At 31.1% G+C, this 18,785-nt stretch overlaps 2 protein-coding genes across 3 annotated transcripts in view; one reads left to right on the top strand and one right to left on the bottom strand.

Moving 5' to 3' along the window:
- LOC119669098 (intrastrand cross-link recognition protein) overlaps positions 1-18,785 on the top strand; it is a 205,281-nt gene that overhangs the window by 20,345 nt on the left and 166,151 nt on the right. The window lies entirely within an intron of this gene.
- On the bottom strand, positions 4,832-5,983 carry LOC119685251. The gene has a single exon (XM_038099495.1). It carries the CDS (start codon positions 5,981-5,983, stop codon positions 4,832-4,834), a length of 1,152 nt encoding a protein of 383 aa, XP_037955423.1.

Consider the following 18,785-nt stretch of genomic DNA (forward strand, 5'->3'; position numbering starts at 1 on the left):
TCAGATCCCTATGAAGATCTATATTTTTAATTTATTGCAGATCATTTACTAATCTTTCTAACACTATTTTTGGTAAGTCTAGAAATTCCTGATTCAGTAAATATACATCTATACAACAACTTCGATCTTAGGAATATTTAATTAGAATTACAGATCACTTATCATATGCATTGCCTATTACAAATTTTGAAAGAACTAACAATATATTATTGCTTTATATTCGATGATCTCTAAATAGCATTCGATTCGACTAAAAGGTTGTATTGAGAACTGGATTTAATACCAACAGGCTCTGGGAATTATATATCTGAAAACATTCGTTAAAGACGGCCACTGCAATATATATGAGGTATTATTATTTTTAAAACCACATGTAAATGCAACTTTTTTATATAGAATATCGCTCAATTTGAGAGTCCAGCAAAGTTTTTTAAATGATATTCAAACATATCCAATGTCATTAAATTTTTTTATTTGGTTCGTAACTTTTTTTAAAAGAAGCTAAATGTATTCTTTTTGGAACGAATTAATTTCTGCTAAGTATGTTTTGTCCAATATTGCTATTATAATTTATTTATGCTAATCTAGATGTATTGAAATAGCCAATTTAAAAAGATAAATATATTTTAAAACTCAGTTTTTCATATAATATATGATGTTTTTTTTTATCAATATATTGGATATTATGTTAAATTTATTTCACTTTTATTTTTAGATTATTGCTTTGTTTTACAAATTCCTAAATAAAATTTTTGGACTCTAAAAATACATTCATTCGTATAGTTAAATCCAAAGGTTAACGATTGCCTGGCTATTATTATAACTTAAAAAACATAGAGTTCTATTCATATGTTGAAAAACTAAAAATCAAAATATGTTAAAGGAAGTGTTAAAAAGTTAGTAATGTGAAGAGTTCTAATACTATACACTGGAAGTCATGATGTTTAACTCCATTGATTATTCCGTGATATCGTATATTCTCAATTTTATCGTGTTTTTAACCGATCTATCTAGTAGAAACAGATATAAAATACATTGATATTAATAATTTACAATTATTGAAAGGTTATCTAATGAAAACAAAGATGAAATAAATAATAGGCATGGTTGGTTGGTTGCAGTGGCAGGTCATAAGATAACTTCAAATGTACCTCAATTAGCGATTTTTCGCCGTTTTGTTACCACATTCCTCGCAAGAACCTTAGTATAGAAGAGTAGAGACTAAATCCATCCCACCGAATTTAGGTAATTTAACAGGTCTTTCATCCTTACCATTGAGCAGTCTGATAAACTATCACAAAAGTATTTTCCTAAGAACCTATATCTTCTGGATGCTAGAGCTGGGCATTCACAGAGAAAATGTATTATTGTTTCTTTCTCCCGCGGGTTTCCACAACTTCTGCAGTGAGAGTTATGGGGAATACGCAGTTTCTCTGCGTGAGTTCCTAACCACCAATGACCGGTAAGAACCGCAATAAGCCTTGCAGTGTTTACGCGATCTTTTTTGATGAGTTCCAGAGATTTATTTTTATTATAAGTGGGCCACGTTAACCTGGAAGTTGCACATGACCTTAGTGCTTTCCATCTGTTATTGGCGAGTTGCAGAAAGTAAAGAAAGGTACTTCTTTTGATGGTCTCCAGGGTAATATAGACTGATACCGCCAGTGACGCATCTAGGGAGGCACCAGAGCGGGCTAAACTATCAGCTTTCTCATTCCCTACGATGTTCCTATGCCCAGGAACCCAGATGAGTGTGATATCGGCCAACCGGTTTAGCTCGTCGATTGCTTCTCTACATTCGTTTACTATTTTTGATTTTGTTATAAAGGATTCAAGAGCTTTAATTGCTGCCTGGCTGTCAATAAAAATAGCAACACTACATCTGTTCTCGATGTGGCTTGCAATTTGCCGACAGGCTTCTTTTATTGCTAGGATTTCAGCCTGAAAAACCGTAGCTTCATTAGGTATCCTAAGAGAGATATTTATATTTTTAGATGGTGCGAAGATTCCTGCTCCTGCCCCACCGCTCATTTTCGAGCCATCTGTATATATTGAGATATCGTAATTTGCTTCGAAATTTTTCCTTTTCCACTCATTTCTTGAAGGGAATATTGTCTGGAAGTTCCTTTTGAAGTCTATACACGGATTCAGATAATCCGATGTCATCCTATACAGACAATTTGGCACTGTACCTAGAATCCGACTATGTCCATATGTTCGTTCTAACCATACGCCTGTTACTTTCAGTCTTACAGCGCTATTACAAACCATGTTTTTAATGTGAAGATCAATAGGTAGCAAATGCAGCATCACATTTAGGGCGTCCGAAGGAGTCGTCCTAAAAGCTCCTGTGATGCCTACACATGCCGTCCTCTGAATTCTGTTAAGTTTGTCGATATTATAGCTCTTGTTTAGAGCCGGCCACCATACGACAGCACCATATGTGAGAATTGGTCGTACAATTGCCGTGTACATCCAGTGGGTAATTTCGGGACGAATCTCCCATTTTTTGCCAAACATCCTCTTGCAAGAATAGAAAGCTACACATGCCTTCTTGATACGAAGATCGACATTGTGTTTCCAGTTTAACTTACTATCCAACAGAATTCCTAGATATTTGGCTTTTTCCGATAGTTTTAACTGTTGCCCGTTTAGTGAAGGCAACCTGAAAGCTGGTATTTTGGTTTTAGTAGTAAACAGCATCATTTCAGTTTTTCCTGGGTTAATACCTAGTCCACAACCTGTGGCCCAGGTACTTATCTTAACCAAGGCCCTTTCCATAATGTCGCTAATTATGTTAGGGAACATACCTGACACTAGAATAACCACGTCATCCGCGTACGCTACTGCTTTCACACCTATCTTATCTAGAATATTAAGAATATTATCCACGACCAGCAGCCACAGTAATGGTGAAATAACCCCTCCTTGTGGCGTACCCCTGCTGACGTGCTTCGTTTGTGTTATGCTGCCTAGCTTTGATTGAATAATCCTTGTTTTAAGCATAGTAATTATCCAATTTTTAAGCTCTTCCTCTAAACCTATTCTGGAAAGTGAGTCATGAATAGCTTTATTGCTTACATTGTTAAAAGCTCCTTCAATATCTAAGAAGGTTGCCAACGAGTATTGCTTAAAATGAATCGATTTTTCCACAGTACGAATAACCTCATGCAGAGCTGTTTCCGTAGATCTACCCTTGAGATAAGCATGCTGGGATTTAGAGATTGGAAAGCGTTCTACCTTTTGTCTTAGGTGGAGCTCTATTACCCTCTCCATTGTTTTCAGTAAGAATGAAGTTAGGCTAATCGGCCTGTAATCTTTGGCGGACTCATGTCCGATTTTGCCTGCCTTGGGTATAAAGACTACTTTAACCTGTCTCCAACTAAGTGGTACATAACTATATTTAAGACATGCTTTGTAAATTTCCCCTAACCATGGAACCACTAAGTCTTGTAGTTTTTGCAACATAATAGGGAAAATACCGTCCAAACCTGGCGATTTATAGGGACAGAAACTGTTAATTGAATACCTAATTTTTTCCGCTGTGACTATTTCTTCAGTCATATGTGATGATGTGCTTGCCAAGGTGATTGAACCGTTTTCTCTAGCATCATCGTTACAGTTTGGGAAATGAGTGTCTAATAGTAATCTTAGTGTCTCAGCAGAGGTTTCAGTCCATGTGCCGTCCTCTTTCTTGAGATAAGAAGGATTTGCACTTTCCTTGGATAAAACCTTGCTGAGCCTAGCAGAGGATGAGGTTGATTCAATTGACTTACAAAATTCCTTCCAGCCATTACTTTTGGCCTTCCTGATAGCTTTCTTGTAAGTTTTAAGACATTCCCTATATTCATGCCAACTATTGTCCTTATAGCTTTCGTTAAACTGTTTTCGTGTTCTCTGCCTGAGATCACTTAATTCTGAATTCCACCAAGGTGGAAAAGATTTTTTGCTTCTACTTGTTGGACAAGATTTCTTGTAAGCTATATTAAAAGCTGCCTCAAGATTATATATCCTCTCGTCTAACTTACTAGTAGAGTCTATCTTAATTTGTCTTACTTTATTAAGTTCCACCTTAGTTACCCTTGTAAAAATATCCCATTTTATCTTCTTCGGGTTTCTAAAGGGGATGGTATGATTTGGTTTAATGTTTAAGTTGAAGAGAATCCAACTATGATCCGAAAAGGATTTCTTGTCAGATACCTTCCAATTACTAACTACAATATCTGGATTTTCGGATAGGAGTGTTATATCTAGCACTTCTTCCCATCCTTCAAACCCTTGTGAACTGGGGAAAGTGAAAGTAGGTGTTTTACCTCTATTGCAAATTAAAAGGTTCGAATTGCTAATAAAATCAAAAAGGTACTCACCCCTGTCATTGGTTTCCGAACTGCCCCAAAGCGTATGCCGCGCATTGGCGTCACATCCAATTAACGTGGGAATATCTTTTGATGTACTTCTGTTTACTAGCGCGACTACCTCTTCCGGAGGAGCATCTCTATCATGTGCCATGTAAGCAGAAGCCACAATAAAATTTTGTCCACCTGGCATTTCGATCCTTACGACTGTTAGATCTTTATCGCTATACTGTGGACATAAAAAGGCATTAATACATTTTTTTACTAGGATACATGATCTTGGCTTACCATTGTTCCTAATATATAAATTGTTATAATTTTTCAGCATTAGCCCCATGATGTCCTTACCTCTGACCCATGGCTCTTGCACAATGCTGACATCGACATCCTCCTCTATGAGAAAGATGGCGAGATTGTCCGATGCGATTTTTGAATGCTGAAGGTTAATTTGTGCTACTTTCAGCATTCGTGCAGGCTTACGAGGTTTCTGAAGCTTCTTCCTGAAGCTTCATACCGTCAAGCAATTTGTTAGCATCCTCTAACTCCTTGCCATCATCATCATTGCCTGTTGGGCGGAATATTTTTATTTTGGTGTACCGTACGCCAAACCTTAGCTTACAGTCCATTTCTTCCAATGGCTTCACGGATTCCTCGTTTATCGCCAGAAGAAGCGTCATATTGTTTTTTTGTGTGCCCTCGTCCTTGATGACTACCCAGTCATTCATTGGCACATTTTGGTTCTGCCGTTGTAGCAGCTGGAGAACTTTCTCATGCTCCATCTTCATAATTGGCAGCCAAATGCGGGCCCTTGGTCTTCTAGGGATATCGTTGGCTGGGATAAGCTTTAGCCTTAAACCTTCCCATGTATCACTTACCTTAGCAATGCAGTTGCCAAGAAATACTTTAGATAGCTGGTCATCACATTTGAAGACCCTGCAACCACGAACCACTTCTGATGAATCAAAGCCTGGTGTGGGGGCGTCTAGATTTGTTAGAAGGTGTTCCATCACCATTCCAGCCAGCTTGGGCTCAATCTCGCCCCATTTCTCCAGCACCTTTTTTCCATTCCCGGTAATATCATCAATGAGCGCCACCTGTAGCTCATCCCTTGCTACTTCGTTATATGCCCTTTTCGCACTCGTTGACGGTTTACTAGTAGAACTCGTTCTCGCTACCTTGCTTTTTGAAGTATGGGCCGTCTCGTCCTGAGACCGATCCCTCTTCATTGCCTTTGCGGGTTTTGATAGGGTGGCCTGGTATTCGTTATACTCATCGACCACCTTCTGATATCGTACTTTGTCTGTACGGTCAAACGCCTGTTCTTTACCTTCAGCTTCATTTTTAGCAATCTTGCCAAGAATGAACATGGCCTTCTGGTACCTTTGACGTCTGATCTTTGCCTCAGACTTTTTTGATTTCTCGGCAGGCGCACTATGGCTGGCGCGCTTGTCTGCCGATTTTACTGTTATGTGCGAAGTAGGCGCAGTGCGGCTGCTACTGCCTACTTTGGGTAGTATGGCGGTTTCGACTCGCTCGTTTTCTTGGCTTGATGCCAGGAGCTCGTCTTCGGAACTGGTACCTAGTTCCTTGTTAGTTTTTTGTTTATTTAATTTGTTTAAAGAGTCCATAAATGTTCCCACGAGTGTAGGGGAAAGGGAGGTCGTCCGAAGCATAGCCCCCTTTACTTCAGAAAGGCTGGATTGAAACCGGAGGTCGCCAGGTATCCGGAGTCCACCGTTCTAAGACACACTTACGCAGTGCCATTCATCCTTGGGCACGGTCGTTCATACACCCAGGATTGCGGGTTTTATCGAGTTTACCTCTCTAGATCCGCCATAATATGTGGCTCTGCACCACGTATGGACGGTCTTGGTTCGTCATAAACCCTGGTCCCCAGACACCTAGTGGACCTACACACTTCCATTCATTCTAAAAACACAAAGAACATACATGCATACATAGAGACAAAGACACACATACATGCACATAAACTACAGGACAACACAACTACTGGTAGTTCTTTGTTGTACCCACAAGCCAGACCGACAAAAAGGTCTTCTGACCATTGCATAGACAATGAGCAGGAGACCCAAAGTCAGCAAGCTTGCCTGTAGCTAAGCCCCTACACCACGTCAAGGTGCCTACCACGTAGGGGTAATAAAACATTAAATCAATAATTATTACTTAGCATAGCAATAAAAACCGTAACTTATTGGAAACAGACTTCAGTCAGATATAGGAAATTAATAAGATTTTTTTTTTCCAAACATTTGTATTCAAAACATTTTAATAATTTATGCATTTTTTAATAATGTTGTGATATATAAATTATAATTAATTTAAGTTCACAATTTATTCTAATACACGGATATTATTAAAATAGTATAAAAGGAAATATTCTTTGCAATAAAAAAGTATATACCAATCTTCTTAATTAGTTCAGTAAAGTACATGGGAGGTATAAGGTTAAATCGCGCCCTGCTGCATTATGTAATACCAGTGGAATATAAAAAATACTTTTCATTTTAATATTATAAAGAAAGAATTTTTTAAAGAAATAGGTATTACATGTACAACCTGTAGTTCATATCACAGCTCACGCCATTGAAAATGAGTATAAGATCTATTAAATCTATTAAGACCTGTTATATTATATCTTGAAACAGCCAATTGTGGATATAGAGCCCATCTCTCTCACTATCATGACAATATATAAGATCAGAGGAAAGACAATATGGCTTGGATACAAAATCACAAAAACTATCTCTAACAAACATTAGAGATGCTGAAGACAGCAATTGGTGGTTTCTGCTCAATTCAAGAGCGGGTACTCAAAGCTGCAATCTTAATTTGATTTCTCTGAGCACGTCTGTACCACTTCACTCTCGAAGAGAAAATCTCTCTACAATAAACTTTGGTAGATAGTAGAAGTTGGCATTAGCGAATTTAGAGCCTCCCAACTGTTCCGGCTGCATCCAATCGTATTGTCTACAAAAACAGTTAAACACATAATTGGTAATGGGGATTTGGCGAAAACAAAAAACAGCACGAAGTTGTTAATGGGACTCATGGAAGGAGTCACCAGTTATAATAAGTAACCATACACTTAGTGATTAATTTTAGCGAAGGTGACGAAACTATTGCTTGTATCAAATCTATATCAATTTGCAATACAGCTGATATACTGTCTGTCGGAAAGGATGTTTATTTTAATATTACAATGATTCATTTCCGGAATAATTAATTTTAGTAACTTCTATTTTAATTCATTGTTTTCCCTGCCAACACACCTTTTTGTATATTAAGAATATTCTAACAAATATTTGTATAAAGATAGGTGCCCATTTTATACTTTTATCCGATAATTCCTCCAATGATTAAATTTAAAATTTAAATAGATATGTTCTCCCACATTAAATATGTAATTATTTTTTTTTTATTTTACTCCTTGTAATATAATGACTAACCTATTTTAAAATATATTACAATTCTTTTTATAGGAATTAATAGACTTTATGTGTACTTAGTATTGTGCTAAGTGTATTTAGAGTAAATTATAGAGTTAATTTTTCAAGTTTTAGTAAGAATTTCTTTCATAACCTTGACAGTTATACTTTCTGAGCCATTTTATACTTTCTTATTTTAATTAGAGAAAGCGATTATCAATTAATTTTAAGTCCAAATCACCTTTGATCTTACATCTCTTGCGCTTTTCACCGACTCTAATACTCTGAAGAAAACATTTCACCTTTACGTCGGTGAGGATATCCTAATATCGCATGATAGTAAAACCTTCCGACGGAGTAACCTCCTTTGGTTTAGATTAAAGCCAGACAGTCACAACTAACATATATTTCATCCAGGTATAGTCGATCAAATATTAAGTACTTAATTGATTAAAATGATCTTAAAGTTTTAAAGTTTTTTGACTATATGGAAATCATTTGATTTCAATCTAAGATAAACTTAAATTCAAAGCGCCCTAAGTATAACATGAGTAACGATGGCCTGAGTCTACATCCGTAGCTGACAAACTAATAATTATTTTTAAAGCCTAAAGTATTAAGAGAACAATACAATCCATTGACGTCAGAGTTAGACAAACTTTTTGTTTAAAGATTAAAATACGGTTTTAAAGAATTTTAATAAGAAATTTTTTTTGTGTTTTCTTATTTATTTTAAATAAAAATTTTTGGCTAATGGCTACTGTTGAATAATTTAACTTTTCATTTGTTAAAAGCCACACATGGGTGTGTCTTAATTGTCTAAAGTCTAATAAGCTTTCATTCATTTTTTTATAACAAAAGCGATATTTTTATGAATAAATGATAAAAATATTATATATGTTATGCCACTGACATAGAAGGCTAATAGTGTAAAATATATCAGAGCAAAGTTTTAAATACTGATCATATAGCATAGTATAGTATAAAGAAACATATGAATTATTTTGAAAAATTTTAAATAAATAAAATTTGTTTAGAACTATGTATTTAAATAGAGATAGCCGAATTAGAAATATAGTTTTCTAACCAGAAAAATAATTTTTTTTTTATATTTTTCATTTCGTTTTTATATATTTTTAACTAAGAAACTTGTAAAAAAAAAGCTTACTATTATTCAAATAAAATATATTAATTTCTTTATAAACACATAATCGTTTTTTAAATGCTACACAAGATTTAAAATAAGAACACATTACTTTTAACCACAAGTCGATTTAAACGACTAAGAATTTTCCTAGCAGGAAGACTAACACATTCATTCTATAGATTTCACTTAATGACTCTATCAAAGATGCAGATTAAGTTTTATAGATTAAGTATTTTGAAAAAGTCCAGTCTTACAAACTAAAAGCCATACTCAAACTGAAGATAAATACATTTCTTGTCCTCTCATTGCATATTTATTAATTGATCATACAAAAATATAGTTAGAGTAATAATAAATAATTAACCCAACCAACTATATTTGCTCAAATAATTGACCAAGTAGTTTTGTAAGTTAGCCAAATTTTAATAAATTAATCAAATGTTTGTAGTTGTTGTTTTTTCATTACTGTTTGAAACCATCTAGTTTTCTTTTCGTCATCGTCTAGTTTTCGACGCGTCAGATTCGACAAAAAAATCGAATAGATTAATGAAAATAAATTTTTTTGTTGTTCCTTAAATTAATATTATGTGTTTCGTCTAGTTGCATTCCACTGATTTCTTTTTATATACTTAATACATAACCATTAATTTTTTTAATTCTCATATCTAAGACTATTATATCCTTCAAGATATCAAATATATATTACTTAACATGTTATTGAGATATTTCGCTCAATATGTGGGCAAATTGTTAGCGGTCTTATCTGCTAAACATAGAGAAGTTCCGATCGCACATAGCATTCGATACAATGGATTTTAAGCATATCCAATGTAGCTAGCGATAAATAATTACAACATACTATTCTTACTACTTCTATTGTGTAAAATGTTTATTTAAAAAAAAGAGTATTCCAAATTTAAAAAAAAATACTAATAAAGCTAAGTCAAATTTTTTTATGACAGACATAAAATGATGTCTATCAATTAGCCGTAAAAATTTTAAAACTATAACACACTATACGAATAGTGTGTTGAGTGTTTACCTCAAATGCAAAATTTTTATCATATACCAATGACTTTAAATATTTGGAGAAAAGGAGTTCCACCAGCAGTTAACCACATGATCTTGGAGGCCACGTTAAAATTTTATTTCTGGAGATAATAAATCTATTGAATCCTTGATTCGTTGATAACTCCGACAATATAAATGTTCCATGGTTTCAGATTCGATAAAACTAAAAGCTGATTATGTTTACTCACACATGGTACGCTGTAAAAGATTTTTTCGGATCGAAAATTTAAGAGAAGAAGTGATAGTTAACATATCTCTGAATAAGTCACTAGTACAACTAAGTAAAATATATTTTTTTAAGAAATTTATTTTATATTATAGAAAATTAATATTACATACTGGTCTGAAAATGTCAGGCTTATATATATAGCCTACAACTTGTCAGATTTAAAATACACAGATCTTAATCATATAACCGAATATCGCATATAAATAACGGTTTTCAAATTTTAAATTTGGTCTATTTTTATATTGATTTTTTGGAATTAAAACAAGAAAAATATACTGTTTAATCGATTTAAAAAAAAAATCAAACAAGTCAAGATTTTCTGACCAATTATAGAACATGCAATTTTAATAAACAGCGGTTTAGTAATTTTTCTTCAAAAATTTCTGGAGTAGTCTTAAGAATATCAAAGTAATTTAAATTATATATGAAATTTGGATTAACTCTAATAAAAAAAAAATTTATTAGTCAACATAAATTGAGATCAGAAAATTTCGGTTTTTATTTCTTTCCTTAAAAATTTAAATATTGCTTTTGGGTTTGTAGAGATTTATCTCTTAACACATTATGTGGTCTAGAAGTTATTGTGTATTTTCAGCTTATATTTATCTACATATTATTATAGAACAATTATATTAAAAGCATTTATGCCTTATTAATAATTACTAATCTAATTACTTCTTAATTAAATATTATACTTTTTTAATATTCCCATACTACTAATGTGTATAATATTTTCATCCTAATAGTTCTCTGGGAAAATTCTCACACCATTGCTTATGAAAAAGGCTTCACAATTTCCATTTATTGTACTGTGATTTGCATTCTTTGATTTTATTTTTTGATAAATCTTTACCAAAATCATTAATAACAATTACATCTGTTGTGTTCCATATTTACAATTAGCTGCTTTTTATTCACTTTTTATATTTCGTCCAATTTGGAACCTTGACATCCATTAAGGGTGCAATATTTAAGTGAGTTGATCATAAAATTATGCCACCAGCATAACTCCGGACAAAAGGAGTTCGACTACCGAAAATAATTAATAAAAATATTTGCTCACACAACGCAAGTCTGGACCATTTGTAATCTACAATACTTTGGGATGCTGTAATAAAAAAGTACACGAAGTTGAATGTCACATTTACACATACGGGAATTGCTCACAAATATTTATCTCTGATTTGTCTAATCATTAATTTTTTACATCATTTATTTTGATATCTTTTTATTATGTTTTTGCTTTTTGACAAGATATAATCAAACTTGAATATATCATTTTTTTCTTTTTTTTTTAATATTTCTTTTTGCAGTTTTTTAAATCTTTTTGTCTTTAATTTGTATTTCTTTGTTGATATATGATTTTAAATTTAACATTTTTCATTGGCATTAGACATTTCAATTAGTTGTTTTGTTAATTTTATTAAAATATCTTTTTTTTTTAATAATTTTGGTTCCGTGTTGTTTTTGTCTACAAAAATTGTATAAAAATCAAGTTGAGGTGTCAAATTGCATCTTAGTTTTTTGTTTTTATTTTCTAATTTAAAGAATACCAACGTATAATGAGCAATAATGTTCACAGTGGGTTGCAAAGCTTAGATTAATAGAAAAATATTAAATTTCATTTAAAAAAAAAATTGATTTAAATGATTTAATATAAGATCAGACATGCACATGCAAAATTTTGTATTAAAAATCGGGTTTCTATAACAAATATCCAAAATTTTTGATAAAGCTTCATATGCAAAAGAAAAATGCTAATTATTATTCAAATATTAAAAATTCAGTACATATAAAATATATTATCATCAGTTCTTTCATTAAATATAATTAATATTAAAATAAAAAGAAAAGTTTTATTAAAATGAGCTATGAGTTTCGTAGTCCATTTTGGTTATTATGGTGGTCTATGTATTCAGCGAAATTGGAATTGTTATATATTCAAAAAGTTTACTAGCTGCCCTGTTCAGTTTCAATTATTAATAAATGATAAACTATAAATTAAATTTTAGGTGGTTTATTATCTTTTAAAAATGATCTGTTATTTAGTCTGAATTTCAAAAATCCTCTTAGGCTTCTTACTGACTACTATATGACATGCGAAATAAATATTGAAATGTCTGAATATGCTTTTTGAATGTCCAAATTTAAGTAGTTGTAGACTTGCCTGTCTTAGAGATAGACCCATCGACCCACATAACAAGTGGAGTAAAACAAAACTATTCAGGGTATAAATATTTAATTAATGCTTAGGTATTAGTTAAGGTGCAAAGCATTCCAATGTAATGTCTCTACAATTCTGCTTTTATTAAATGCAGGACTATTCTGAGTCCTTCATTCTAAAGAATTTCTAAAGCATCACATCGTTACTTCGTTTTTATATAGGTTGAAAATCGAGTCTGGTATTTATGGCGCTCATATAAAGAAATAATCTACCATAATAAATTATATACTGAAAATTATGTACCGATAGATATCAGAATGTTTTGGAATCTACTGTAATAAAAAAGCTTGCGAATTTAGTAAAAAAAACGATTACCTTTGGTAGACTAGATGGCTACTTTTAAATCTGAATCCATTCTATAAGACACGTAATAAGAGGTACTTTGAAAAGAGGTTCCCTTTTTTTTTTATTTTGTGGGAACTATAATTGCTTAAACATATGTCAGGTTTGCAGTTATTATAATGACTTAGACAGAAAATGCTTTATATAGGAGGCATTTCACTAAATAGTTTCTTTGTTAGTTATTACACAGCATAACTTCAAATATCGGTACGACTGAGGCATAACAGTAATGAACTCTGAACCATTAACTGATTTAATTAATATTAGATACACATAGAAATTTAGATATAGCTGATCAATATTCTTTTTGGTGGCTTAGCATTATTACCTTTATTAGATTAAATACATATGATTATATCTATATATCTGTCTTCAACCGATTGTCTTCTTCTTACAGATGGGGAATTCGATAGTTGAGGTGGGGGATATGAAGTCGGATTTATGCATTAATTAATAGTTTTAATTCTGCAGCGAATGGGACAAAAAAAATCGATGGATTTAGTCTAGTTGTGCTATATTGTTCAGGTTGTGGAATATTCCTCTGATGAACAAATTGTTTTTACTTTCAGGACTATGGCGTTGACTATATGTTTCTTAGAGTTCTAAATAGAGTTTTTTTATTTTACACCTTATATTGGTCTTTATCAATAATGAAATTAAATCAAGATGATTGGTTTGCCGGTATATATGTTGAGTTACCAAAAAGTTTTTAAAATTTTAGGATCAGTAACATTTTATATATTAAGATACTGATTTTATTGATTTTTTGATTTTACTGATAATTTTTTAAGTGAATCAAGTATTTCGAGAAGCTTCACATAAGAAGTCTGCAGAACAATAATGATATGCTGAGTACACAGAGAGTAAAATTTTTGGATTAGTGTTATTTTATACATTTAGATATTGCGTAATTTTTTAAGTAAACCAAATATTTCATGAAGGCTGAATAAGAAGTCTAAAAGTCTATATGAAGCTCATTATCAGCATAGGGAACAATTTGACAGTTTAAATGTGCTACATTACAGATCAGTTGATTTGTAGCCAAAGTGTATGTAAATGCAGAGAATACTTCTTAATAAAGATGTGATATAATTATCACTTAAATGAAATTCTTTTATATAGAATTGAAATATAGTAAGTGTGTTGTATGAAACCTTTTACCAAAAAAAAATTAATGCGAAATTGATTCATTTTATCAAAAAGTAACGTTTTAAACGTGTTTCAGCCGTTACATTCAAAAAAATATTACATTTTTACAATGAATGAAAATTTAACTTTAGTCAAATAGTCCAATAAAATACAAAATTAAATGAGTTCGAGAATTGCTGTTAACTTGACTCTACAACAAAATAGAAAGTCAACACATAATTCAATCTTTTTATTTTAAAACGGCTCATACCAATGTTTTTAATAAAAATTCAATTTATTGAGAGAACAAAATGCGCACAAAGCTAATCCGATTAAGCTTGACGAAATTAAGATAAAAGCAACAAGCATCAATGAATTAATTAAAAACAAAAAAATTATATAAATAAATATGAAAAACTGAATAAAAAATATCTGTAAAAAATCCAAAAGTACACAACAATATATTTTAAAAATGTTAACAAATTTGAAAGGTGTAAAGATTTGCATAATTTCGTCGCTTGGACTGAGCGCTGCTCGGTGTCGGACAGGTCAACTGCTTCTCAATTTGAGCCCTGAACACATTGAAAATAGTCAAATTGTCACAGTCTTTTTCCATGAGTACAATTTCACATCCAAACCCTCTTGACTTCATAAGCAGAAAATGGTTACACCTTAACTGTGGGCGTTTTTTTTTAACTTCTTTCATAAAAAAATCGAAAAAATCGAAAAAAAACGAAAAAAAATCGTTTTTTAGAGTTGTTTCTCATACGATTTTATTGGAATCAAAAATTAATCCGAACATTAAAACAAAAGTAAATCATGGATTACCGTCAAAAGGTCGTATTTTTATGACAATCGTCTTCTTCTTCATTTATTTTTAAATTTTTTCATTTAAAAACAGGTATGATTTTAATAATTTGTTTACTGAAACTAACGAGTGTAAGCAAGGTGGGTCCAGAAGCACATTGGCTTATTGAGGATTTTTACATTGGACACAATAGCCAGGTGCTTTAAATGAAATTTGTGAATCGTTTTAGTCTAAAACAAATATAATTTATTTTTTTTATTCAAATTATTTATTTTTTTATTCCCTGACTTAATATTTAACAATTAAATATAATATTTTATATAATTGATTTAAATGAGACACAAATATTTTCTTGTTTGGTTTAGAAATTAGTCATGTTGTTTTCACTTTTAATTATTAATCTTTTTATAATATTATAATATTTTCCGAATTGTGTTTTATTTAAAATTTTAACAGTTATTACATTTTTAATTAACATAAAATATATACTATAGAATCTCTCCACTTTTCAATATCGAATAGTAGACAGTGTGGCTCGTCGTCTAGTTTCTAGTTGACGATATTTTTTTTTCTTCTCCATCATTTACGTCCGCCGTTTATCTGCTCTATTTTCATAGGTAAAAGCCCATATAAAAATTTTTATGACTCTTCTTGATGATCCACAAATCGAAATGATTGTAATAAATGCAACTCATTTTTTTATGGAAATATTAAAATTAAATTTTTGTATGCGGCTGCTAATTTATGGCGTTTTATGAGATTTTTTGTTTTTGTGAAACACCCGCCGGAATTCCTAACACAGCAGGGATGCCCAGTTTTACTCAATTCCTTGTTTTTGTTCAACTCTTTGTGCTTTCAAAATATCTTTAGTGCTTGCGATTGTGAAGATGTGTGATCTTCTTTTTGAAATGTTCACTTTTATTATAATTTCAGAAAAGAAGCGTCAAAGCATAAAAATGCTGCATGAATGCGCATGTGTATCGATATTGGTTTATGTCATTGATTTTGATTGGATTTAGTCTGATGACTGCATCGAAAGACATTAAGAGCCAAACTCCAGCAAAGAACAGTCACAGTAGTCAGGTTACTTTTGTGCTTCTTCTCCCAGAGGAGTTTTAAAGCAGAGCATGACTTGTGTGAACCGAAACATAACAAAAGTATCTTGCGAGACATTTAGGAGACTTTTTGACAATGATCTCAAATGATCATTGAGAAAATAACATAAATATTGAAAGTTATATTAAACATTGTATATATATTGACTTCTCGTTTAAAATTGATTCCAATTGAATACTTGTATTTATATTCTTATTACTAGTTCTTTATGAAATTAGTTGAAAATAAATAAACATGCAAATTATAACATGTGATTTTATGTTAATAAGAGAATTAAAAGTCTATTAAAAAAAAATTTATTTGGTATGTGAAAGGAAATAGATCTGCAGTAAATAAACACTAAGCCATAATAGACTTTTAATGCTCTTATTAATAAAAATTTTATTTGGTATGCAAAAAGATTATAGGTTATACCGGCGATTCCGTTATAGATGTTGTTGAAATTCTTTCCAGTAGTCTCTTCATTCATCAAATGCTTTCCTTTTATCAGCAAATGCTTGAATCCGAAGATATAAAAGTCACCTGTAGTTGAAAACAGGGATTGGTTGAAATAATATATATTCTAAGATAACTTATAGATTATTTGTCAATATTCAAAACAGTCGGCCCAAAAACTCAATAATTTCATTATAACAATATTCTATTGCAATTTATTACTTTAAAAAAGTATTTTTGAGGATTACTGTGATATACCCACTTCAGTTCCACAGACGAGTAGCAGTTAAAAATACCAATATGTCCTTTGGAGAGATGTTGCCTAATTCCGTAATAAGCGAATTAGCAGTGGATAAGTGCAAAAGTCTAAGCCTAGGCAAGACTATCACAGTGACACAAAATGTGTTCTGCTGTTTCCTCTTCTTCGCAACAAAGTCTGCAGTTATCGTCTCTAGTAATACCTATATTCGATAGATGCTTTTTAACTCCGCAGTGCCCAGTGAGAAACCCTACGACAAGTCGGATATCACTTCTGTTCAGCATAAGTAGCTCCTTAGTTCTGGCTTTTGATCGAAACGGCATGAATTCTTTGGCTTGTCTGCAGGCAATTGTATTATCCTAATCAGTCTGAACTGCACTTTCCAGCCACTCATTAGTTTTAAGTTTGAAAAAGCTCTACGAAGGACCGCAGAATGATTGTGGCCCAATACAATATGAGGCTGCCCATTTTTTCTCGGTCTCTATTCGATAATTATATTTCGTTTGTTATATTATTATCATTACAATAATTTGTCTAAATATTATAATGTCTAATTGCACTTTATTAATTTGTCTAACTACATTATTATTTCTAATAACAGAAGTTAGAACCCTCATAATTTTTTTTTTCGTCATTAGACACTTCACAGTCGACAAAAAAATTTCTTTAGATCTATTTTTTAATTATTAATACACATATTTAATATATTCATGTATATTACTAAAATTTTAATTTTTTATAAAAAAATTTGAAATTTAATTTATATCTCCAGATCTATTTTTTAATTATTAATACACTTATTTAATTTATTTATGTATATTACTAAAATTTTAATTTTTTATAAAATATAAAATATTTATATTTTTTAATATTTTTCAATTAATAATACACATATATAAAATATTTATGTATATAAGTAAAATTTTAATTTTTTTTAAGAAAATTTAAAATATTTAATTTATATCTCCAGATCTATTTTTTAATTATTAATACACTTATTTAATTTATTTATGTATATTACTAAAATTTTAATTTTTTATAAAATATAAAATATTTATATTTTTTAATATTTTTCAATTAATAATACACATATATAAAATATTTATGTATATAAGTAAAATTTTAATTTTTTTTAAGAAAATTTAAAATATTTAATTTATATCTCCAGACCTATTTTTTAATTTATAATACATATATTTAATATATTTATGTATATAAGTTAAATTTTAATTTTTTATAAAAAAATTTGAAATATTTAATTTATGTGACTTGTATGATTGCCACAAGGGACGTATATAAATCATAGAAAACACCTTTTATGAAAAAATCTAGTAAGTATTTTCACTAAAGTGTTTAAATCCCTGTCTGAACTTTAACCTTTTCATTTGGAATTCTAACAAATATGTCAAAATTTTCGCTCCTGTTTTCGTTAAAAAGCAAATTAATAGCAGAGCAAAAAAAATCTAAAATCCTTGTTTTGAATACCATGAATACTTAAGTGAAGGAAACAAAGCAATTAGGTGCTATCCAAGAAGCAAATGCTTTGGATAAAGCTGAAACTTTCGCACACAAAATGACCTCAGGGCTTTTGCAAATATGCAAAGGGTAGCAAGGCAGCATTTTTTTTGAATTTGAAAATTAAAAGAAAACAACAGGATCAAGTTAGTCCTGAATTCACGTGTTGTTGCCGTTGTTAAATACAAAGTTTGACATGAGCATAAATAGCTCAAAGGATACTTAACAGGCGTAAGCGAATCTGATGTACACTGGGTGTTGCCTATAATGCCGCAATAATCTTCACACAAACTTTTATGTAAACACATAAATTATTTATGAATCAAACAAAAAAGTAACAAGTTTGCGAATATCCTTTTTGTTTAGTTTTGTCATCTTTTTTTTTGTGCTTTTCTAATAAAATTTTGATTATTTTGATAGCACTTAAGGATGCAAATTGGTGTCTCTGGAACAAATTCCGTACATTATTAAAAAGTAATTTGGGGTAGCAACGTAGCAACAAAAGCCAAAAAATGTGGTCAAATTTGTAGCAAATTGAATTTTTTTTGCTTTGAATTTGATTTTGATTTGATAAAATAGCATCATTAATGTATCCTTTCATGTTTTTTGTGCGAAATTATAATAATTTCAGTTAAATGCTTTTTATGATTTTGTTGTTTTGAAAGAACAATGCGTCTTTCATGGGTAACAGATACCCTTTGTAAACACAA

Source organism: Teleopsis dalmanni, chromosome 1 (genome assembly GCF_002237135.1).
Source record: "Teleopsis dalmanni isolate 2A chromosome 1, ASM223713v2, whole genome shotgun sequence".
Taxonomy (NCBI): domain Eukaryota; kingdom Metazoa; phylum Arthropoda; class Insecta; order Diptera; family Diopsidae; genus Teleopsis; species Teleopsis dalmanni.